Genomic DNA, 25,484 nt, shown 5'->3' with positions numbered 1-25,484 from the left:
CCTTGGATTCACCTTAAGGCGGGAGACACAGAGGGACAGAAGATAAATAACCGATGAAAATTAAGACCAGCTATCTCCAACACGGTGATCATCTCAGGTGCTCCCATACCACCCGTGGGAGCACTTGGGAGTCCAGTCAATCACATAGCCTGTCGGTGCAGCTACCCAGTGAGTTGACGCCACGTAGTAGACTTCCTCCCATGTCTAACAGCTGGTTACTGGCGAGGTTTCCAGCTCTAGCTGTCTGTTTAACAAATGAATGCTGTCAGTTCCAAGGGAAGCAGGGCAGGGCGGGGCGGAGAGCTTGACATAACCCATCACCACTACAGAAACAAGTGAAAACATATGTCTTCCCAGTCGTGCATCAGCAGGCAGCTGCCTTGGGAACAGGGAGCATCATTGGTTCCTAAAACGATTCTCCAGTATCTTGCAAACATAGCAGATGCTATTTACAAAGTTCCAGCTGAGATGGATAGTGTGTATCAACTCTTTCCTTCTTGAAAAAGTAACTGTTTTCAGGCAGCTCAGACTGCCAACCATGGGAATTTCTGTGCTGTCCAAACTTAGATGCTAAGTGAGTGCAATTGAAAAAGCAATGATACCAACAGTCAATCGCTTAGTATCGAATGACGAGGGGTTATAGTTTCAATATATCCATGGCTGCCAGTCTGAAGTATGAGTGTTCATCTGAATGAATGTGAGAGGGACAATTTTAAGCTTCAATAGTCAAGCACCATGTTTGCAATGTTTAGGATTTAAAGAAGAAAACCTGATGTGTGTGGATGGCATTATAGCGAGACCTGGCAAACTGGATGGTGGGCAATGTGTGCTCATTATGTAAGCTTCTGTCACTTTCATGATAGTGGCTGGTGGTTATGTCCTTCAATGTTCTGGGGGTGTCAGAGGATCCCAGCAATGTGGATTCCATGCCAGGGTTTATCTGGCATCTATCTATAGCATAACTTGGTTCTTGCAGCATTTCAAAGCTTCTTGCTGGTCCCCATTGGACAAGAATTCAGACCCTTAGAGGGCATCTGCCCTAACTGCATATGCCCACAGGATTCTATAGATGCCATCATCCATTCAGCAAAATTTGAGCAACATGCCAACAGATTCCGTCAAATGCTAAGGCCCAAAATCTTGCCAGGGATTTCCATTACAAGGATTGGGAAGAAAACAGAGAAATAGTAACCCCCTCCCCTCATCCAGGGTGACTGGATGGCCTGTGGAAGGAATCTGTAAGTCAGGAAGCTGAACCGGAAAGTGGGTGCTTCTGACTGAGTGCTCATGTTCGTCTCCCAGAGAAGCACCACTCCCTAAATGTAGATATCAATATCTTTATTTTTATTCCTCTTGTCCTAGTTGCATTTCTGCTGCCGCGACAAATACTCTGACGAAAAGCAACAAAGAGGGTTATGAGGGATTTAGTTCAGCTCCTATAACCTATGAAGGCACAGCAACCATGACGTCACATCCACACGTCACTCCCAGTCTTGCACTTAGCTTGACTTCTCTACTCTTTTTGCAGCCCTGGGCCACTTACCTAGAGAATGGTGACACCCACAGTGGGTTGGGCCCTCATAATCAATTGACAGTCAAGATGGTCTCCCACCGTCATTCCCACAGGCCAATCTGATTTATACAATCCCTCAATGGGACACCCTTCTCAGAGGACTCTAGATTGTGTCAAGTGGACAGTTGAAGTTGACGAGGACACTTGGCTAGCTTAGGGGTTGGGCAGGTATGGCTTTTCCTCCTTACTGTTCTCTGTGCTTAATTCTTTCAAGAGGGACTTGGAGGATATGATGTGGCTGTCACCAAATAGAGCAGTCCAGACTGTATTCTGGAGAACTAGTGAGCCCACTCTCTGGAGAGCCTTAGCGTTACTTCAACCCTCTGCTGCTCTTTCCTCATACTTTTTGGTGTGAAAATATCAAGAAGAGAGAGAAGGGTAACCCTCAGGTTTTAACATCTCTTGACCTCATGCTTCATTTCTAATACAGACCTGCACTTACTTGCCTTTAAATCTTCCTGATTTGTTTGAAGTAACAAGAACCCGATAATTAGGACTCTGGGCTATACGATGCACAGACCAGACAGTTTACTTTTTTTAAAAGTCTGACACTTCAATGGCTGTCTCTTCCCCAGAGTCATATCCTCCAGAATTGTAATAGGACACATGTTTAAAGCTGGGCATTGGGGTGCATGCCTTTAATCCCAGCAGCTGGGAGGCAGAGGCAGGTGGATCTTTGGGTTCGAGGCCAGCCTGGTCTATAAAAGGAGTTCCAGGCATCTAGGGTCATACATCGCTACATCTGTCTCAAGGAAAGAAAGGGAGTGGGGGAAGGGTGTGTAGTCTCTCAGCTCTGGATATGACTTGGGACTTGAGCTGCTGCAGATATGAATTCCTCATCCCAGTAGAAATAAATAATTAGTTAAAACAGTGCATTGACAAGCATGCATTAAGGGCTCTACAATGACTGAATCTTCACCAGTCAGATAGCTATGATCCTACAGCTTTAAGGAGAGGGCGGGAACATGCTCACCTTTATGTCAGGACATGAGTGTTCCATGTGATCAAAGCTACTACGCTGGTCATTATGATTGGGCACTGACTTGGGCTAGAATGAAGTACGGCAGAAGGATAGAGCATTCTTTTATTCAGGTGAGGGGAGAGCAGAAAGGGAAACCTTCGGGAGAAACACAGAAGGACCTGGTGACTTATTTTCCTTCTTTCCCTTGTCATTGTCAGTAGGACAAGGTGACCTACCCTGCCGAGGTCAGGGGTTACATAGAGAGGTCAGTTTCATCTGGGGTTGCATCTGAGCAAACAACAGACAGAGCGCTCCACGAGCAGGTGTGGGATAGCCCAGCTTGCCAGGTATTCTGTGGAAGGGGCAGGCCTTTGGCTGCTTCATCTGCAGAGATGGCCAGGAGGTGACTCAGGGGCTCTTGTCTATAGTCGAGATGTGCTGCCATGTGCTTCATAGTGCTCTAATGAGTCTAATGAGTCTCCATGATGCCAGTCAAACCAAATGGGGCCATGCCACCTCCTTCCCGTTGAGAAGGAGGATAAGAGATCTGGTCTTCATGATACATCAAGGCTCCATCTAAGCATCTGATCCCCAGAATACTGTGGATGTGAAGTTAATGTCCATAACTGGTCATACAAGACGAGAAACCAAGCCAACCCCTTCCAACCCACTGCTGTCCTATTCCCAGTCAAACCAATCAGCCAGGCCGTGAACCCTAAAACCTCCACTCTGACTTAAACTCTCCAAAGTGGAAATAGTCATGACTTCTCCATCTTTAAGAATCTCCTGTTACATCTGGAAGATTTCCATTGATCCTTTTCTTTTCAGGTTCCTGGGTTCTCTCTCTCAATACACAGAATACTCACACTGTTCTCCACAAGTCCAGGTCTAACTGGAGAGGAAAACCCTAAGAGTAACCTAGCTGGGAAAAGGCCAGGCTAGCAGGTGTGATGCATCAGTCCTGTGCTGCCAGTGAGCAGCAAGATGGGGTGCACGGAGTGGGGGCAGAGGCAGGAGGAGCACCCTAAATTTGAGGCTAGATTGGGCTACACAGAGAAGGGAAATCACACAGAACCACCATAAGAAAAGAATAAAGAAAGTCTGGCTTGGATTCTCTGGTCTGTTCTCAAGCTATCAAATATAGTAATTATAGGAATACTGGACATGCAGTACCAGCCCCACCCCATCTCCCACTGCCATCTCTTAATACTTTACAAGTCTTAATGCATTTAAGTCTCTAAGGGAAGGGCTATTGTCAATCCTGTCTTACAGACCAGGGACTTGAGTTCAGAGAGGTCCGGGAACACCCCTATGGAGTAAGGGAAAGGATATATATTAGCTCTTTCTATTGTAGAGCTACTGTGGTAAACCTTGGAGTAACTTGGTCCCCAGTCATGGTGTGGAGCAATATGGCAGACAAAGGGGCTGGAGAGGAAGCTGTTGACATACCCATTTTAGTATGAAGGTGGAGAGACTGGCCTGAGAGTCTCACCAGAGAGTCTAGTCTTCTTCCTCCTTCCCTGGATGGACACAGTCTTGGGATGCCACCATTTACAGCCAGTGGCAAGACAAATGGATGTTGGGTCCTTCTGGTGCTATAGCCCCCAGGGTATCAACCATGATCTTATAAATTAACCTCAATGAACTCACATTAGCAAGAGGTCACGCAGCAGTATACCAACCTGGAAATGTGTGTGTGTGTGTGTGTGTGTGTGTGTGTGTGTGTGTGTGTGTGTGTGTGTGTGTTCATGAGGATAGCCTCCTGCATCAGCCTTCACCTTCCACCCAGTTTGGGTCATGGTCCCTTGTTGGCCACAGCATGGGCTAGCTGGCCTGTTACCCTCTGGGATTCTGGAGTCTTTGCTATGGGGTCCTGGGATTGCAGCACATGACTACTACCACACCTGCTGGGTGTAGGTTGTAGGAGAACTCTTCATGAGTAAAATACTTGCTGCCCCAGCACCCAAATCTGGAGATTGTTAATCTCCACCTAAATAGCATTGTGAGTCCATTCCATCCATGTTGAGGTAAAAGGATGGATGGGAAATGCTAGCATTTCATTAAAATATACATTTCCCCTGCCTTCCCCACAAACGTACAGGAGATATTTTTCCCATTTGACAACAACAGGGAATGTTGGATATCTCACCTCTTTTGGAATACATGTGTACACCTGTCAGCCTGTCAGGTCACCCATCCCACCACCTCCCCATATGTGGATGACATGTTTCTGTTTAGATGTCCTAGAATTAATGGACTTGTGTAGAAAATGGAGTAAGCTACCCACGTTGGTCATCTTAGGCATAACATCAGCAGGTGTCCTCGTCTTGGCCCCAGCAGTGGTCCAGATGAACCCACTTGTTCTTTCCTGGGATTTAGTAAACAGTTTATGATGAATCAATTCATCACAGTTCCTCATCTCCTTGGTTTTTTTTTTCTTCAGAGTGACTATCTCCATGTCTCTGTGTGTGTGTGTGTGTGTGTGTGTGTGTGTGTGTGTGTGTGTGTGTGTGTGTGTATGTGTTTTATGGAGCTTTGTCCATACATACATATATATATATACATGTATATGTATGTGTGTGTGTGTGTGTGTGTGTGTGTGTGAGGGAGAGAGAGAGAGAGAGAGAGAAAGAGAGAGAGAGAGAGAGAGAGACTGATTTTACTGAAAAGTTGATGGCGTAACACACTGTGGCTAAGGACCAACTTATTCCACCCAGGGAAGCTCTGCGTTCTGGTACTGTTGACATGAAAACCATAAAAACAGCAGCATTCACTTAGAGCTTTGGAGCCCATCTTGGGAGCAACAACACTTACACGTCACCTTCCAACCCTGCTATTCTCTTGATAATCTCCCTTAACTGTTTATGTCTGTGTCATTCCACCCAAATCCTTCAGTAAATCTTCCTGCCTCTGGACAGAAAGCCATAAACATCCTCATCCTACAGGCTGTCCTCCACGGAAGACTGCTGCAACTTTCGCTCTGCAGTCCTGCGTTTCTCTCCTTCTTTTTCCTTGTCCCCTGCCTCCAAATCACAGATTTTTGTTTTAATGCTGATTACTTTTTCTTAAGCTTTTCATTTAATCCAACCTAGGAAATTGTCTTTTGCATGACACTAGACATGTTGGGCAGTAAATGAGTTATCTATACTTTACTAGCGATGGTTTGGATTAAATGATATATCTTTAAAGGGAATGACCATATAAGGTGCTGGAGAGTTGGCTCAGGGGCTAAAAGCACCCATTATTCAGGCAGAGGATCCAGCTGCAGTACCCAGCGCCCACATGGTAACGTACAACCATCTGTAACTGTAATCTAAGAGATCTGATGCCCTCTTCTGCTCTCCACAGGGATCTTACATGCACATGGTGTGCATGCGGGCAAGACACCCCTACATACAAAACCAAATCTTAAAAAGTTAAATGAATGACAAGCTCGGTTGACGAAACCACATTTTAAAAGTTATTATGGCTAGAATAAAATTAAAAAGTGAAAATGAACTCGATGATGACTACGGAGGTGAATGATTGATAGGCCTTTACCAATATTTTCCAGCTGGCCTTCTGGGAGCCATTTGGTTGTACCTGTCAATCACACGTCAGTAAACACTAAAGTGGAATGATTCTGCTAGTGTCGTTATGACCATTCAAGAGATTTGCTTAAGGTCTACTCAGTCACTGACCTGTAGCTCTGCACGGTTGTAGCACATCCTTAGTTCATTAAGAGGCTGTGTTCTTAGGTTTGGGGTGGGGGCAGGGTGGGTATTTAAAGGCCCAGGGATATGAGTCTAAAAAGGAGCTTATAGCTTCCTAACTTTCATTGCTCTCTAAAGCTGTTCATGCTGAACTATCAAAAATGAATTAAACTCTCATCACCACTAATTTTATAAGGAGTCTTCCGTTTCTTATCTTTAAAGCTGCTAAGAGAACTGAAATCTGATCTTTGGAGAAAGCACGTATGTATTTTCCCTGAAGATTTTACATATGTATTATACATTTATAAATATAAATATAATATATAAACTATGCATGTGAAACATATGTAATATATAATATACATGCATATGCATACATATATAGACAGCTAGCTTTATTGAACATGAGCATCTTTTAAAGAGCTACTAATATGTTATATTATTTTCATCACAAATTTATTAACTTAACAACAAATATATTGGTTTTTATTAATTTTGCTTCTTTTTAATTTTTTTTGGACTGAAGAACTGTTTTATATTTATTTTGACTTAGTACTCAAAGTTTTCAAAAAAGTTTATTGGCTTATATTCATTGTCTAAAGTAAAAAAGAGTATAGTATCACAATAAGATATTGGCCTATGGTTAGTATAACTTTATTTTTAAATTTAGTGGTTTAATCTGAGTGTTTAATTGAGACAGAGGAAACAGTACTAGATCAATTCTTGCATGCTGGTCTTTCTGCAGAATCCAGTAAGGGGCGCCACTCCTGCTACCATCTCTGTTTTCTCAGGGTAGGGAAGAGACAGTTGAGTATTGATCTTTCTTTTCCCTGATTAATTCCATTTTGCTTTGCTTATCTCTTTGTTATTCTGACAAATTCTTCATCTTCCATAGTTTATGACCCTCTCCTGTCCTCTCCATCTAGGGATAACTAGACTGTCTTATTGACTTTGCAGGTCCCCTGGGTCCCGGCCTTCCTGCTTGCCCCCACTTTTTCATTTCTTAGTTCTGTAAGGCCATGCATGCATTCCATCCAGTGTTTAACTGCCTAGATCAAGAAATATCTTCTGGTCTCAGCGAACTTCACTGTCCTCAGAAAAGCTTGTTGTATACACACACACACACACACACACACACACACACACACACACTTACACACACACACACACTTTCTGTTATTTCCAATAGTCTTCCCCTCCAAGAAATACTGTATCCTGCACACTAGTGAATATTTTATTTTCATTTGTAATATTTACTAGCTTCCTCTGTGGGTTTTTTTTTTTTTCTGTTGAACTAGAAGCCACAGGGGACCACAATCCACCTTATTCACCATATTTAGGCAGAAGGTTGCATTGACTTAGATAAGTATAAAAGACTTCACACTTTCAACACACAGATGATTCCATTTAGATGCACTGGACCTGTATCTTTAAACTATAGTTCGTGTCTTTGCCCAGATTACATTGCTTTTCATCAGACCCCAGGGAAAGAATTTTCTCTTAATTATCTAGCACAGTGCAATTCTAATATTTTTATTTAGACACTTTACACTGAACTGACGTGTATAGGTCCCGTGTGTTTGTCCCAATACAGGCCCTTCAGCTGAAGTGGGCAGGCAGCAGGAGACAGATTCACACTCCCTCCTAAAGGCGCCAGAAGGATCCTTTGTAGAGATGTCCACTCAGGAGAAGCTGGAGTCTAGACTTGGGTGTAGAAAAGCACTTTAGACCCAATAGAAAGTACAGTTGGCATTTATTAGGAGAATGTTTTAACATAGATTGAAGTACAGGGATTATATAAAGAGAAGTATTGGGGGGAGGGGTACAGCCCACTCCCGTGGGTGTGGGCTTTTTAAAAGCAAGTTCCACTTGAGTGTCTGAACAGTACCCACAAACTCAATTTGGGTGTCTTTTAAGTTACATCTCAAAGAGTTGCTAAGAACCTCCTACCCTTCCCTGCCTCTTTCTTGATAACTGAGATTAAAGGAGGGCTCCGGGGGGTGCCTTTGATGGGATTAAATCTTGATAAGATAAAGCCACTGCCCTTAGGGGGGCATCATGTGTTGCTTTTAGTGTGAAAGGGTTTTTGAGACTCCTGGAAAATTGAAGCCAGGGAAGGACAGAGACCTTCATGGGCAATGTTGCTATTTTAACCCCCAAATTTACAACATCTCTCTATAAAAGCAACATTGTTTCACACCCACGGATGTCCATTGTGCTGCGATCCCTGCCTCTCATCTAGCAAGAGGCTTCAACCAGACTCTAGGGAGAGGCGCTCCTCTCCCTCCCTTGTCCAGTTAGTTGCCCACATCTTTCTCTCCTCCCTCTTGATGACCAGTTTATCGATGTCTCAACATGGAAATGCCCCCTCTGTCTTTGAGCAGCCTAGACTCTTCATGAATTAGAGAGAAAAGAAACTCTCCAAACCGGTCAGTCCAGCCCAGACACGTAAGTGACTTGAAGGATATTAGCTAAACCAAGTAGGGAAGTCAGGCAAAGTGGAGGGCTTTTGAGACATTTTTTTTTTCCTTCAGTAATGTCTCTGTCTGGGGGCGGCTGTAAATGGTGTCTTTTGTCTACATGAAGTTTAGAGGAGGGGCCAGCGTGGCTTGGAGGAGAGTACTCTTCACAGGAAGTGGAGAGCCAGGATTCCACCTACTCTTGGAGCTAGGATTTCTCTTCACTTCCAAACCTGGTTTCCTTCCTTTCTCCTGATGGCCTGCTCTCAGCCTACTCTCCACTCTGACACACGTTTGTTGACTAAGAAGAAAATATTTGTTGTCTGTTAGCATGCGAAGTATCCTGGGATTTCCTGTGTAGTATGTATTATCACAGATATATTAGATGCGAAAAGACTTGGATTCTATTTCTTTCATTGGAGAGAGATAGGGAGACAATAGAAGGTGTGGCTTGTGATTCTTTGGAAAGGGAACAGGTCGTCCCCTTCTCTCAAGGGATGCCAGAGCTTCTCTGAGGATGTAGCATAGCAGCTGAGGCACCCATGCCTAACATTCCACTAACCACCTGGAAGGCTAAAGTAAAGAGTCCGAGGAAGCTCTAGCATAATGTGCGTGGGTCTGAGATACCTACTGGTGGTTATCAAAGAAGTTACTGGAAAATAAATCGCAAAGGAAGAAAATAACTTATGAAGCAGCCAATTTGTCAGAAAGATGTTCGAAGTGAAAAAAAAGGGGGGGGTGTTGTATGGATGGTAGAAAGCACTATATATGTGATTTATCTTTGATGAGATTTCCAGGTGGTATCAGGGACTGGTAGCAAGGGTCAAGATTAAAAATGGATGCTTCTGGTAGCATTGCTTGAGCTAGGTGCAGGAGGGAAGAACACAGCAAATGTGTGTCTATCCGAGGACTCTGTCTGAGGGATATGATAGAGTGTTTCTGGAATGGTGGGATTTTGCTTATTTCAGGCTTTGTGTATTTGTGCGTTCATGTGTGAGAGGTTACACGTATGTGAGGCCAGAGGACCATCTCAGCTGTCCTTCCTCAGAAGACGTCACCAGGTTACTTGAGGCAGGTTATGTCACTGGTGGAACTCATTAGGCAGTCTGACCAATGGGCCCGAGGGATCCTCAGTCTCTGCTGGGATGACCAGGGTGTGCTGCTATGCCTGCTGGTGTCGTAATTGGTATTCTGGGGCTCAGACTCAGGTCCACTTTAATGACTGAATTATCTCCCCAGCCCAAGTACCATTTTTTAATACTATTCATTCTCCTCTTCCATAAACTCCAGGAGGATTTTCTATTGACTATGTGTTCCTTTTATAAATGCCAGTGCCTTGAAAGGATGAGGACTTAGGTGCCCAGTTGTGTACCTGGAGAATGGAGGCATCTGTTTTTGTCCCCAGGCCCTAGATATATCAATATCCATGATGTAACCTTTCAGAAATAAGCAAACTTTTGACAAGGCAGAAAAAAAAAGATGAAATTATGTATTCTGGGGCTTCTTTTAGGAAAGCAAAGTTGAGCTCTGACAGAGAACTAAACTCTGACATCAGTTGTCCACTCTACGCCCCCCTCACACACACACATCCTAAAGCCTGGCAGAGATGCTGACTGTGTATTTCCGTACAAGCTGCCCTTGCCCCAACACCCCCACTTACCCAGCCAGCCAACCCCATGCATTGCAATTCCCTTGAGCTGTTGCATGGTGTGTCCCACCTGTTGTATGAGCATGCGTGAGTTCTTTGAGTCAGCATTGCAGAAGTGCTCCAGCCTAAGCAACACAAGTATTTCATACTTTTTTTTTTTTTTTGCCTTGTCTTGCAAGGTGGTCAAGGCCAATCCCTCATTGCACGTGATGATAAGGCGGCTTTATACATAGATTCATAAACTGAATAAAGCAAAGAGCAGAAGGGCCGGTGCTATAATGTCCCCATGTCTGAGATTCCTGCTGGTGCTAAGGGGCAGCACCTCTGCAGGCCTCAGTCAGCTCTCGAAACCTCAGTGGGCATGCTCCTGGGGAGCCAAGGGAGCCTTGAGAGGCTGCGTACCCAGGGGATGAGTTCCTGAGTGAAGCCTTATTGACATGGCACAGCCTCCACTTAGAGCCATTTGGAGGCTCCTCTTGCAGCCATTCTTGTAAGTATTCTCACCATCGTAGGACTTAGGAGATCAATGCAGGAGGCCTCGTTCTTACTGCATAAGCCAGGAGCTGTTTTTACATTCACCACTCCGTCCAAGTCTCATTGGTGTCTACCAGTCAAAGCCATTCAGGCAGGGATATCCCTTAGCTTGGCCCTTCAAAAACACTTATCAGTTTAGGGCAGTGGCTCCTCGTGGGTAGCAAGCCATTTTGGGGTTGCCTAAGACCATCAGAAAACACAGGTATTGTTTAAATTATGATTCATAACAGTAGCAAAATTACAACTATAAAGTAGCAATGAAAATAATTTATGGTTTAGGGTCATCAGAACATGAACTGTATTAAAGGATCATAGCGGTAGGACAGTTGAGAACGACTGCTCTAGGGGCTGGAGAGATGGATCAATGGGTAAGAATGCTTGCTCTAGAAGCACCAGGACCCGAGTTCAAATTCCAACAGTCCTATAACAACCTAGATATAGCTTTGTGTACTTGTAATCTAGCACTGTGGGTATGGAGATAGGAAAATTTCTGGGGCTTACTGGAAGCCTTGTTCCAGGTCTTGGTTAGAGACCCTATCTCAAAGGAAGAAGGCAGAGAGATACAGAACAGTACCTAACATCCTCCTCCATTGGCTTGCACATGCATGCATACAGCACATACACATGCACACATACACATATACACACACATGCACAAGCACATATACATGCATAAATACACACACCCACACCCACCCACACACCCACAGGCACAAGTATATCCACACACACAAGCACAACCACACACACAAGTGCACACACATGCATAAGCACACACACATGCATACACACAGGCACAAGTACACAACCACATGTACACATACTATATATATGTAGACTAATAAATCAATAAAAACAAATGTTGGCAGCCTAGCCAGGTAGCCTAAGGATACATGGCACATTCAGCATGTGTAAGGCCCTGGATTTGAACCCTCTGCTGCCATAAAATACATTTGAAAAAATACAGATGATGGGTTTCCCATGATGGGTTCTCCATAGATTTAGGAGATAGAGTACCAGCCCACTTAGTCTTTTGTTGTCTCCTTCATAAAAGTGAAGTTATAACAGCAGCATGTAATAGTGCGGAGAAAACATGGAAGAGCAGGGCCAGTAAGACGCCTTAGCCTAGTACATGTGCTTGGCACCACGCCTGATGACATGAGCTCAGTCCGGGACAGGAGGAGAGAACTATTATAAACTGTCCTCTGACCTCCATATACACGAATGCGCTAAAACGCATGTGTGTGTGCGCGCGCGCGCATGCGCACGCGCACACACACACACACACACACACACACACACACACACACACACACACACGTAATTTTTTAAAGACAAACAGAGAGCAAGCATTATGCCCAGTGCCTCTTCCCAGAACGTAATCAATGCAAAGATACCAAGAATCAACCCAGGAAAAGGCAACGCATGGAGTCATGAGTGTGCTCTTTGTGTTTGCGTTTTCTAGTCAGGTCTGATAAGGACACGAGACAATGAATTCCTCATCTCACCGCTACCTCAGCTGCTGGCCCAGCAACACAACTACAGCTCGCCTGCAGGCCACCATCCTCACGTCCTGTACAAAAGGACAGCAGAGAAGAGGGTCAGGCGGTACCAAGACTACCCTGCCTCCCAGCGGACATATCCTGGTCACTCCCCAAGTCACACCCCCCCTGCCTCCCAGAGCCAAGAGACAGAGTACCGCCATCGAAGGTGGCAAAAGCAGCATTTTTGTGGACGACGCAAGAAATGTATGTAAGGAGACTTTCCTTGTCCTGTTCTGAAGAGGGCTTCAACGGGTAGTCGTGGGGGCAGCCAGGTTCGCTGACGTGGCAGGTCAGTGAGGCTGCGCAGAGTTTGTTCTCGGATGCTGCCTAGCAGAGGGACTGGTGGACCCCGTGCTAAAGGAGTAGTGGCTCTCCTAGCTTCTACTAGGAAAGATACGGGTCCTTTTTTCTTTCTTTTTTTTTGGGGGGGGGCTTATTTTAGTTTAATCTTATTTTAGTTTCTGTGATCTGAGTGTTCCTTCTAGAGACCCAAAGAAGAGACTTCTCAGGCAACCTCTCAGGAGTATTGGCTCTTGACAGGGAGTCGGCAGTGAGCAGAGGAACTCTTAGGCACGTCCTATAAGCCAGTACTGGAGACCTATAATACCAGTGCTTGGAAGGGTAAACCAGGAGAATTATGAGATCAAGGCCAGCCTAACCTATATAATGAGGTCCTGTTTGAACAAAAAAAAAAAAAAAAAAAAAATGTGCTCTCCCATCTTCCCCATGGCTGGAATCAAGCCCAGGGCCTTACATAGGCTCAGTAGAGCTCTGAACCAGACAACAGTATTTCCAGTCTGTGTTCTAGACCAGCAAGGTCCAATAGATAAGAGCCAAGTGTAAGTTCTCATTTTCCAACTATGTTCAAAACCACTTTAAGGTAGACATTGTGATGTTTACTCGAAATCCAAGGACTCTGGAGCTGAAGGCAAGAATCAGGAATTTGGAGCCATTTTGGCTATGTAGGAGACTCAAGTCCAGGCTGCCATTAAAAATGAGATTCTGCCATTCAAAGAAATGTCAAAAGCAAGAGCTGAGGAGATGACTCTGTGTAACAAAGCACTTGCTACACAGGATGAGAGCCAGAGCTCAGATTCCCAGCATCCACGTAAACGCCAGGTTCCCCTCCCCTCAAATACTCTGTGATCTCTGCACAGGAGGAAAGTAGAAATAGGATCTATTAAGAAAAATGCAACTAGACAAACTGAATTGACAAGCTCAACTGAATTGAGAACCCTGCTTCCATGTGTAAGATTGAGACTGATGGAGAAAGATATACCCATTGTCAACCTCTGACTTCCACACACGCATGCGCACACACACACACACACACACACACAGGCACACACACACCACAGCCATAACATCTGTTAACAAAATAACAAAAATTTTAAGACAAATTACTTACAGTAACATTCGATCTAACTCTAACATGTAAAACATCTTCAATTATAAATTATGTAACAAACTGCTGCCATGGGATTGGATTTTCTCTTTCCTGTTATATTCTGAAAAGGTAATAAATTTACTCTTTCAACTCAGTGTCAATTCCAGTAACAAAATTTCCAGTGGAAGTATTTTAATTGTATGTAGATTTCCTAAGATTTAATGGCAGGAAGGTAGAGTTTAGATACTCCATTGCTTCAGGGACATTTGAACTTTCAGGGACCAAGTTAAATAATTTGTTATGTGATAAAGAATCCAATCCTTATGGTCAGCAGCCACATTCTGCTAACTTGGTAGCCACAGATGGCAACCAGGTCCCACACTGCTCAGCACAGACAGATGAGGGCTCCCCACACAAACAGGAGCTGGCACAGTTGGTTAGACAAGATAGCGATTGTGCCATTTCCTTTGGTATTACAGAGTCAGTGTATCCCATTAAGGGATAAAAAGGAGACTTTTCTCCTTCCTTCATTGATGTTTGCTGACCTGCCTTGTCTGCTGACTGAAATTGTAGCTTGTTTTCAGTTACTTCCCTCTGAGCATTTTTAACATTTCTGAACCCACCAATCTGTCCACCTGTCCATCAGCCCACCATCATTCCATGCATCTAAGAAAGCATCGAGTGATTCTCGGGTGCAAAGTCCGAGGGCAGGTGACAACAGTTACACCCAGTGTCACCTCCCCGTTTTCCCATCTCTCTCAGCCTACCTCACCCAGATTTCTTCTGCTGATCTTCCTTCCGGATGCTCTTCTGTCCCCCACAGATGCCCCCAAGCCTCCTGCAGAAGATGCCTATCTACGCTTCGATGAATATGGAGGCGCAGGACGGCCCAGACGATCAGCCGGAAAGTCACAAAAGGGTCTCAACGTGGAGACCCTCGTGGTGGCAGATGCAAAGATGGTGGAGAAGCACGGCAAGGATGACGTCACTACGTACATCCTCACAGTCATGAACATGGTAAGGGGCACTGTCAGGAACCCTCTTGATACCCCTAAGAGTGGCTCACGCTTAGTCACATTTTTTTAATTGAAAAAATTTGCATCGGGGTTGGGGATTTAGCTCAGTGGTAGAGCGCTTGCCTAGCAAGCGCAAGGCCCTGGGTTCGGTCCCCAGCTCCGAAAAATAGAAAAGAAAAAAAAATTTGCATCATGAGACAGACACTTTTATATCTGGTAAGATTGAAACCTACACCCATATCCATACGTCTGATGGATTCTCCCCATGTACAATTGTGTTGCTAAAAGCTTTTATGTGGTTTTAATTGCCCCCAACAGGTTTCTAGCCTGTTCAAAGATGGGACCATTGGAAGTGACATAAACATTGTGGTTGTGAGCCTAATTCTGTTGGAAGAAGAACCTGTAAGTGGCAAACTTAATTTATTCCTTCATTCGTTCTGCGGTTGAGGATGCATTTATTGAATACCTACTGTATACCAATGCACGAAATGGTCATTTGAATCTCATTTTTGAAAGTACAACAACCATCTCACTAGGGAAAGTGCAATCTAAAAGGAACTCATCAATCCAGGCATTGAGCTAAGTCATCACAAAACAACCCTTTATATATTAATCTGTAATTAATATATTCATAGATATATCAATAGTTGTATGTAAATATTAAATATAATATTGTTGACATGCAAAATGTAAATACTCTTATATAATCTTGTGATAAAGGTTAATTTGGTCATAGATTTTAGGGTTGGCTGAGCTTTACAGCTCAGATATACCAACCAACACCAAGGTAAGTACATAAGCATGTTTTGAGAATTTACCAGAAGGAATCCAACATAAAATTCTTGCAGTAAGTCTATGGTCTCCCAAGCACCAATTTAGGAATGACAAAGAATAAACAAGGAGCCTTTAAACTGTCTTAAATTGATTATGGTGAGGTGCACGGCACAGGAATTGGGCAAATTGCAAACCCAGAACCTATAATAATGTGTTAGACTGCACAGCACTCCCGGCTCTGCAGTGTTTTGATCTGTAGGCTGGATCTTTCCCTATGACCTCACCAATCAGGCAGACGAGTTTCCAAAGCCCATGTCGCTTGTCCTCTTCAACTCCAACCCCAGTAAAGAAGGTGAAACTCAGGGAGTCAGAGAGAAGAAAAAGAAAGGGGACCTAATTGCCCATGTGTGGAGAGGTACAGGGGTTTGCGCTTTGCGAAGTTATCCTGGAATTTTAGAAAGGTTTTTGTGTGTGTGTGTGTGTGTGTGTGTGTGTGTGTGTGTGTAACACTTGGGTTTTGGTGTGCCAGTCACAAACTGCTCAAAGATACTGAAGCCAGCAGCACCCTGATTCACTGACAAAATTATTTTCTAAAACATTTAACTTGACCCAACTCATTGCTTTAGCCTAATCAAAGATTTTGAAAAAAAATTATTGTTTTAGGATAGTTTCTGTCTTTTCTGCTTGTGTGTGTGTGTGTGTGTGTGTGTGTGTGTGTGTGTGTGTGTGTGTGTGTGTGTGTGCCTACATGTGTATATGTACATCATGGGTGTGCCTAGTAACCACAGAAGCAAGGAGAGTGTGTTGGGTCTTGGAGAATTGGAGTTATAGACAATTGTGAGTTGTCATGTTATGCTAAGAATTGTACATAGGCCCTCCAGAAAAGAAGCCAGTGCTCTGAACCTCTGAGCCATTGTCTTTTTAACCCTAACCCCATACTCTTGAGAGCTAGTAAATGGTTTGCCATTGGGTAAACTTACATTGTGTTATTGATTGCTTGTAACCTCTTGAGTACCAAACCTCACAGAGAAGTAAACTGTGGATACTGTCTCTGTCACACCTTATTGAAGAAACTATGAAACTTCAATATGAATAAATATATAAACAATTAACAACTTTATTGTAACAATACAGCTAGAAAGTACATACTGAAAATTGAAGTTTACTTTAAAACTTATACTAACCTAAACTAGGTTTTCTTGGTAGATCTTGGTTCAGTGGCTTTTTTTTCCTACTGGTAACTTCCCCTAGAAACTTGATACTTCTGCATTGGCCTCCACAGTGACACTGATTTCACCTTCCCTCTTCTGTCAGAATCATCACTCTTTAATCTCTGCACCTTTCCCATAGGGAGGATTGCTGATCAATCACCATGCAGACCAGTCTCTAAATAGCTTCTGTCAGTGGCAGTCAGCCCTTGTGGGAAAGAACGGCAAGAGACACGACCACGCCATCCTCCTCACAGGATTTGACATTTGTTCCTGGAAGAACGAACCGTGTGACACCCTAGGTACAGTATGCCCAGATCTCTCACACACACCTACTAGCCAAGAGGACAGGATGACAACCTTCTGATGGATGTGTGACCCTGTTGAGTCCCATCAAAGGGAACTGATAGACTCATGTATCACTTACCATCCACCACACACTCTGAGAACTGCGTCACCAGGTAACACTTCTGTGCGGCCATCTCAGAGTGTACTCACGGAATCTGAGAAGGTCGTGACATCCCTAGACACTAGTTTCCCACAGGACCACCTTTGTATAAACGCCCCGCTGTTGCCTGAGGTCATTATGTGCTGCTTCACTGTATCTAAGTCTTTGAATTGTGGAATAGCTTCCTCGTTCCACGGTGAGCATGTTCTATTTTACTGGCTCCATTGCAGTAGGGAGCATTGGTCCATTGGTATTTTTCTGTATCGCCCTAGCTGATGATCAGTGAAGTGAGGACCGTCATTTGACTAAATGTGGCTTAGGTCATTCCATAAGCACCATGACCACATAACTGGAAGCTGAAGAAGAAATGTTGGCTGATGTCACACCTCACTGTGTCACTGGTCATCAGTGTCTTCTCTGAAGCACTCCATGCCCTCCTCCCATTTTTTTATTCACAGGACATCCAGCTTAAGAACAGTCTCTTTTACTTGCATGCTGTGTTTCCATAGTATTGCCTCTAGTAGGAATTGAACTCTTGGGTTTTGGACAAATTGGGTTATTCACATCAAGGTCTGCAGACTTTTGCTGTAGACGGAGCTACAGTAAATATGCCCTGTTCCACAAAGTGGCAACTACTCACATCAGATATGTTAGCGAGAAACCAGATGCAGACGGTGCATAAACCAGTGAGTGAAGCTTTCTCTAATGAAGTTACGCTGAGGAGACAGCCGCAGACAAATGTATAAACAGAGTCTTGAACACAGCAAGCATGCCACTGGGAATCAATCCCTGATCTGCCCTACAGGTCACTCTCTTTAAGAGCATGTCATGCGGGCTTAAACCTTCACATATGCATTGTAAATATCCAGGCCTAGGACTGTGCTACCCAAAGCAAATCGATTCAACTGCCCGAGTCTCGGGTTCTAATTTGAAATTTAGACATGCACATTTCATGTACAGTAAAACATATAGTGTTTTCTGAACATATATTAGAAACACCATATATTAGGGAACACAGGACTTTTACATATCCAGGCCATAAATAGGTAGGACCTGGACACAAGACCAGAAACAGCCAGCTAGACACCAAGTGAGCTTCGCTGTGAGGCACACATTAACCAAGCCCCCTTTCCTTGTCTAGCATCTCTGTGACCTCTGTCACCTAATCTATAGTCCTTCCTTACCTTTGTCATGTGGCATAAGTAGCATATTAGTTAAGTGATGATGTCACCCATGACACACATGTGCACCTGCATACTAGACTTCCTGGATGATCTCATGGTTTCGTATTGAGATAGATACATCCATTTCAGAAGTATGTATCTAACCACACATGGCCACCAAGCCATGTTCTAGTGGACATAGCTGGAAAGAAAGATGTCCTTATGTTCTACGGTTGATCAAGAGAGAAGCAAGGAATAATGGGAATGATTGTATACTTGTTCTCTCAGGGAGAATGAAGGCCCCTTACCAGATTGTGAGTGGGAGAAAAGTAAATTTGATCTGTACATGTTATCTGGGCATGTTTATGTTTTCTGCATCAGAGAACGATCAGGAAAGAACTAGAAAGTATATCCTACCCTTAGGCAGTGGACACTCTCTTAAGCTAACACTATACCTGGGTATGTGTCATTATATCACTTTTTCTTGCTCTAATAATAAACTTAGGTAAGTCATATACATTTTGGGACAATAAAGGTATTCGTTACTCTTCTGCAAAAGAAGAGATTAAATGTACTAATCCACTAAACTCTGTATGTATATACCCAATCAGTGTTAATATCTGAAATTGATCTTTCAATAGGATTTGCACCTATCAGTGGGATGTGCAGTAAATACCGAAGCTGTACCATCAATGAAGACACAGGACTTGGCCTTGCCTTCACCATTGCACATGAGTCAGGGCACAAGTGAGTGGCTTCTTAATTCACTACTTCTATGGAAACCGGCCAAGTAACCCTTTGGCCTTCCTCTAATGACTAATATTGATCTAATCAATGACATGGGATTCATCTTTCATAAAGCTTCAAACGGTGGACTCCAAAAGGGCATAGAGGTTGACAGAAGAGTCAGTTGCTAAACTATTTGCCACACACGTATGAGGATGTAAGTTTGATCCAAAGAGCAGACGTAAATACCAGCCAACTCTGGTGATGCATGCTTGGAATCCAAGTGTCTTAGTTTCTGTCCTATTCTTTCAGAGAATACCATGACCAGCGCAGCTTACAGACAAAGGCATTTCAATGGAGTAGGCCATGATTAGCACAACAGGGAGCATGGCAGCAGGCAGGCATGGCCCAGGAGCAGTAACTGAAAGCTGAGATTCTGATTGGTAGTCAGAAACCACAGAGAGGAAAAGGTTGGACCTGGCCTGGCCTTTTGAGACTTCAAAGCCCGGGAGGACACCTCTTCCAATAAGTTTGCGCCTCGTAGTCCTTCCCAGTTAGTTCCCACAACTGGGGACCATTCAAATATATGAATGGGGACCCGGCTCATTCAAACCACTGCATCCAGCAATATGGAAGGAGCCTTAATCACTGTCTTCACATCTTAGACTACTTGACAAATTCTAGGGCAATGAGAGACAATGCCTCAAACTAAAAGGAAAAAAAGTACCTGGTACCCAAGGCTATCCCCTGACCTCTGACATATGCATATGCTCATGTGCACACATACACACACACACACACACATACACATACACACATGCACACATACACACACATACACACACGCACATACACATACACACACATATACACCACTCACATACACATACACGCATACACATACACACACATACACACATACACACATACACACCACACACATACACACACACATACACACACACATATACACATACACACACACATACACAAACACACATACACACACACATACACACATACACACACACATACACAAACACAGACACACACAGAGACACACACACACACACACACAGAGACACACACCCAAAGACAGAGAGACACACAGAGACACACACACAACACACAAACACACACACAACACCATCCCACAAACACAAAAACACACACCACACCCACACACAGCTACACATCACACACACACACATACACATACACACATACACACAGATACACATCACACACACATACACATACACACATACGCACATATATACACACATACACACACTCATATACACATACACACACATATACACGTACACACATATGCACACACACATACACACACATATATACACACATACACACATACACATACCCACACATACACATATACACATACCCACACATACACACACACATGCACACACACACACACACATATTCAGTAAAGACCAGTCACTGATGTCGGCTTTTTTTACATCATATGTTAGTTACATCATTTAAGGCTTTTAGGTTTGCAAATGAAACACACATCACTTAACTGATTCCCTCATCTTCTAGGTTATTTATTTTCATTAAGGTTTTGTTTTGGTGAAGACATTTAAAACCCAGTCTGCATTTTTCCCTTTGTGTAGTAAGCATTTGCTGCTGCTGAGTCTTAAACGTCCCTTCAGTTTTTAACTTGTATTATGTGGCAGCAATCTCTCAGTGCATTTCCCTGGCTGGCCTTGAACTTGTGACCCTCCTGCCTTAGCCTTCCAAGTATTGCGCCTAAGCCACCCCATCCCTAAAGCAGCTCATCCTTTGTATAAAACAAACTAATCATGCTAACATGTAAATGCTCCCCCTACTAGTGCAATGATATACTGAATTCAGTTTTCAAAGTACTGGCTTATGGGTAACAGTTACCTGAACCCCAAATCTAATACACTAGTTAAGGAAAACACGCCATAGTCTTCAGGTCGCATGAAAGAGAGCTGTTAGAGGTGAGAGAGGAATGGACATTGGGGTGGGAGTTCGATTAGTAGGGCTTTTCCTATGCAAGCTTTGGGATCTGCGTTCTACCCCCAGGTGTGGGAATTCGTGCTGGTAATGTCAGGCCTGAGGGAAGCAGAAGCAGGAGTTAGAAGATGTCCAAGACTCAGTGGCTTCTCAACAGGGGCTCGTTTGTGAGTTCTAGGCTAATGAGAGATGCCTCCTGACAAGCAAAGGTGGAGAGGACCTGAGGAGCCATACCTCAGCTGAGCTTCTGTGCGTACAAGTATGTGTGTGCACATATGAGCGCACAGAATGAGCGGACGTGAAATACACTTTCAAGATCGGATCTTGGCATGTGGCCTTTCTGGTAGGAAGTTGGGGAAGCAGATAGTTGCTGAGGTCTGAGGAGGACTTGTGAAAGGAGCAGGGAAAAAAGTATCTTCCAAAAGACTACTGAATTAAAGTGCTTTTGGCAATGCAAAATTTTTGAAACTCAAAACTGAATTCAAATTGGGTTTTCTTTTGCCCAAAAAATTTCTAGTGAGGCCCTAATTAAGCAGCTTTCCCTCCCCGAGCAATGGCTATAATCTCCCCGCTGCTCATCGCTCCTTCTGGAACTTTTGTTCTTTACTCATAGGCTTTGATGTATTTAGGAAGAGTTGTCTCTCAAACAAATCCCCTCGGCATCCTGCTTAAGCATAAAGAAGTGAGTTTAACAAAGCTAAGAACGCAAAAGTGCACTTGCCTTATGTCTTTTGAGATTAGTAAATCTGCTTTTGGGAATGGTTACCTCTAAGTCCCAGGGAGTTCATTGATAACCATCCAGTATAGAGCCACCCTCCACTTGCTTGTTAAACTGGAAAGAACACTAGCAAGGAAATGTCTAGATTGTAGGCATACCTCATTGCAAAGTCCTATGAACATAGGTAGCTATATAATAATATTACATTTTCCCCACAGGAATTATAACTGCTTATACAAATGTATTCTTAAGAGGCTGATTTTATTTCTTTAAATGATCGGATTAAGAATAATTTAAATTCACAAGAAAGTCATATAAACATCTCTCTGTGGTTTACCCCTCTTGAAAGAAACATCACAAAATTCGCTTTGTTTCGTGAATATTTTCCAAAGATGGCTGCACGAGCATTTTGTAGCATTACTTAAGACGATAAGAGACAATGCATTTGCTCTGCACTCAAGGAGACCAGAAACCGATTGGGAACAGTATGTGTGATCTTGAGGGAATCTCAAAGAGGGTTTCGGAGCCATGGGCATTTGTGAGCCACCTGACCTCATGGGTGCTGAGAACCTCCCTGAGGCCTCATGAAGAAGAGCAAGCTCTCCTAAACACTGAGCCATCCCCCAGCCCACCACATAATGCATTTAAATGAGATCGTAATACTTATTTTCTGCAATGGAATTCATTGTTCTAATGTCATAGAGAGGATGGTATTCAGAAATCATTTATGGTGCTAACAGGCTCTCTAACAGACTGAGCTCTGGGAAGTTTGGTTTCCTCTCATAGGTTTTGAGTGATTTTCATCTGTTACTTTGTACAGATCTTTATTTCTATGAGGGGGTTCATTATAATTCGAATTAGAGAGTCTAGCTAATCAGTTGACCATCTTTTGAGGGAAGATTTATATGGTGTTAGCTTTATGAGCGAATATCCACAAAGGGTTTATAATTACCTTCTCTTGTGCCTACACCCTCCTTACTCTGAACTTCTGTACCATAGCTCAAGGATTGGTGACAGGAGAAATTGGCTATTTCCAGTTTTTAGAAATATAGCCATCTAAGCTTTAAGACAGTTAAACCATTTTAACATTTAATATTTTACTCATTTATGTGAATGCATGAATGCATGCATGTGTGCATGAATGAGTGTACATGCATGTCCATGTGTACACACACACACGTGTGTGTGTGTGTGTGTGTGTGTGTGTGTGTGTGTGTGTGTGTGTGTGATTTGTAGGGGTCTGTTCTTTCCTTACATCCTGCGTGTTACAGGGATTGAACTCCACCTGTCAAGTTTGGCCCCAAATGTCTTTAAGGGATGAGCCATCTTACTGGTCTAACCTAAGAAATCTTGACCAAGACATTCTAGCCTTTACATACATAGCAGATAAACCATTCTTCAGTTTTGTGGCCAGTAAATAATGAAGTCTTTAACAATCTTCAAATTTTTCTACAGAAATTATACAGCAGTTCATTGTAACTAATTTTGTCACGATTCCTGTCTCCCACCTTGGGTCTGCTGAGTCTTGGTGTAATTTTTTCCCCCATTTTTCTGGTGGTAACATGGGTTCATGGAAGGCAGCTTCCCTTTCTGTTTCAGCTTTGGCATGGTTCATGATGGCGAAGGCAACCCCTGCAGGAAGGCGGAAGGCAACATCATGTCACCCACGCTGACCGGAAACAATGGGGTGTTTTCATGGTCTTCCTGCAGCCGTCAGTATCTAAAGAAATTCCTCAGGTAAAATGGATAAGATCCTGGGGTCTGTGCCCAGTTCTGTAGCCATCAGTATTCAGTGGGTATGAAAAGCAAGTATTCCAGCCAGGCCTGGTGGACGGGCTGGTCATTGTGACTGCTTGGGAGGCTGAGGCAGAATGATCGAAAGGTAATGGTCTAGCCTGGGTTAGAGTGTATGTTCAGGGCTAGCCTGAAGAGTAAAGGGTAAAAGGGAGGCATACAGATAGAGCACATCAGTAGAGTGCTTGCCTCACGTATGTGGAGCACCAGGCTTAACCTCTAGGACCCAAAAAGAAATGAACTAAATGGCAAATACTCCATGAAAATATCTTTTGGTTTCTCAGTGAAAAGAAAGACTAAAAATTTCTATTATGGCGACACTGATAGTTACAACGATCCGGTTGTTGAAGGCATACTGAAGTCCTATCATTATGCTAGATTCCCTCCATGTATTCCTTTACTGGGGGACAAGATGGCCCAGTAGTTAGCGCACCTGCTCTCAAGCCTGACTACTTGAATTCCATACTGGGGAGTGCCATGGTTGGGAGAGAACTGACTTCTGCCAATTGTCCTTTGACCTGCATGCTTGGGTTGTGGTGTTCAGGAGCTTGTATATGTGCAAACACATACACACAGGCACACACGGATAAACTGCTTAATATATGTCAGCTGGCGGGTCAAGACTCACACTTAGATCCATTCTGACCCTAAACTCTAAAATTCATAATCAATCAATCTCTCTCTCTCTCTCTCTCTCTCTCTCTCTCTCTCTCTCTCTCTCTCTCTCTCTTCTTTCTTTTTAGGACTCCTAGACACGTAGCCTTTTTACTAATTATTTTGATCTAACGCACCAGCTTGTAGAGCCTAGCGCTTGGTTTACATTTTAAAAATGAAGCCATGGCTGGAGAGATGGCTCGACAATTAAGAGTGCCTGATGCTCTTGCAGAGGGTCCGAGTTTTGTTCTGAACACCCACGTTGGGTGGCCCACGGTTCCATGTTTGGTGGCCCATGGTCCCAGCTGTAGGGATGTCCTTTTCTGACTTCGGCCAAATGCTTACACACGGGGACCCATACACTTACGTAAAGCATAAGAGTGAGCCTTAAAAGAAATGACCCAATGCACGTTGGCATGAATGACTCTCCATCATCTTTAGTCTATGTTGATTTGCACAGATCTGACGTCACACGTAGACGCATGGATTCTATTGGCTCCCTTTGACCAGATACTGGGGAAGTTTCATGACACATTGATGTTCCTGGTGTGTCCACACCTGTACTGCTGTGTATTCGCTGGGAACGTTCACAGAAAAGCTGCATCAACAAGGCAGACTCAGTGCGAGCCTGTATGGCTGACTGATGGCCGAAGCTCAGTAAAAATGGGCAAACATTTGCTGATTCATCTCGACCCGTGGCCCCCATACATTCTCATGTTAATCTTAGGTTCATTGTTTGGGGATTGACATAGTCTTCCCTGCGTCACGTGGGGATGGGCTCAGCAAATCTCACACACCAAGAGTACCTCCGCGTGGATTAAATTACCATCACCATGATGACACTGCTGCAGTTCTGGGCTTTGCGGAGTAACGCTAGCTCCACCAGCAATTGGCATCACCATCGCTGCTGGGTTAAGCGCATTACAAACAGCCCTTGTGGGAGTCACAGTCATCAAGGAGGTTTATAAGAATCATATAAAGTCATTGTGGATGCCTGGCTGATAGTACCCCCCTGTATCTGACTCCACATTTGCATTTAATATCACATACTCATCAACCTCTTAGCCATGGCACAGTTAGATTACATAAATAGATTGGGAATAAGATTATTTTTTAAAAACATCCTTACCGCAGGGGTTGGGGATTTAGTTCAGTGGTAGAGTGCTTGCATAGCA

The 25,484-nt window shown here is 43.7% G+C and overlaps 1 protein-coding gene across 1 annotated transcript in view; it reads left to right on the top strand.

Annotated features, from left to right (window-relative positions):
• Positions 1 to 25,484, top strand: part of Adamts18 (ADAM metallopeptidase with thrombospondin type 1 motif 18) — a 144,847-nt gene that overhangs the window by 56,044 nt on the left and 63,319 nt on the right. The window contains exons 4-9 of the mRNA XM_032887990.1: positions 12,333 to 12,615; positions 14,622 to 14,815; positions 15,133 to 15,216; positions 16,939 to 17,098; positions 19,049 to 19,154; positions 23,461 to 23,598. Of these exons, the coding sequence (XP_032743881.1) occupies positions 12,333 to 12,615; positions 14,622 to 14,815; positions 15,133 to 15,216; positions 16,939 to 17,098; positions 19,049 to 19,154; positions 23,461 to 23,598 (965 nt within the window). The remainder of the gene's footprint in view (positions 1 to 12,332; positions 12,616 to 14,621; positions 14,816 to 15,132; positions 15,217 to 16,938; positions 17,099 to 19,048; positions 19,155 to 23,460; positions 23,599 to 25,484) is intronic.

The sequence above is a fragment of the Rattus rattus genome, chromosome 17 (genome assembly GCF_011064425.1).
Source record: "Rattus rattus isolate New Zealand chromosome 17, Rrattus_CSIRO_v1, whole genome shotgun sequence".
NCBI lineage: Eukaryota > Metazoa > Chordata > Mammalia > Rodentia > Muridae > Rattus > Rattus rattus.
This window is presented reverse-complemented; position numbering and strand designations above follow the sequence as displayed.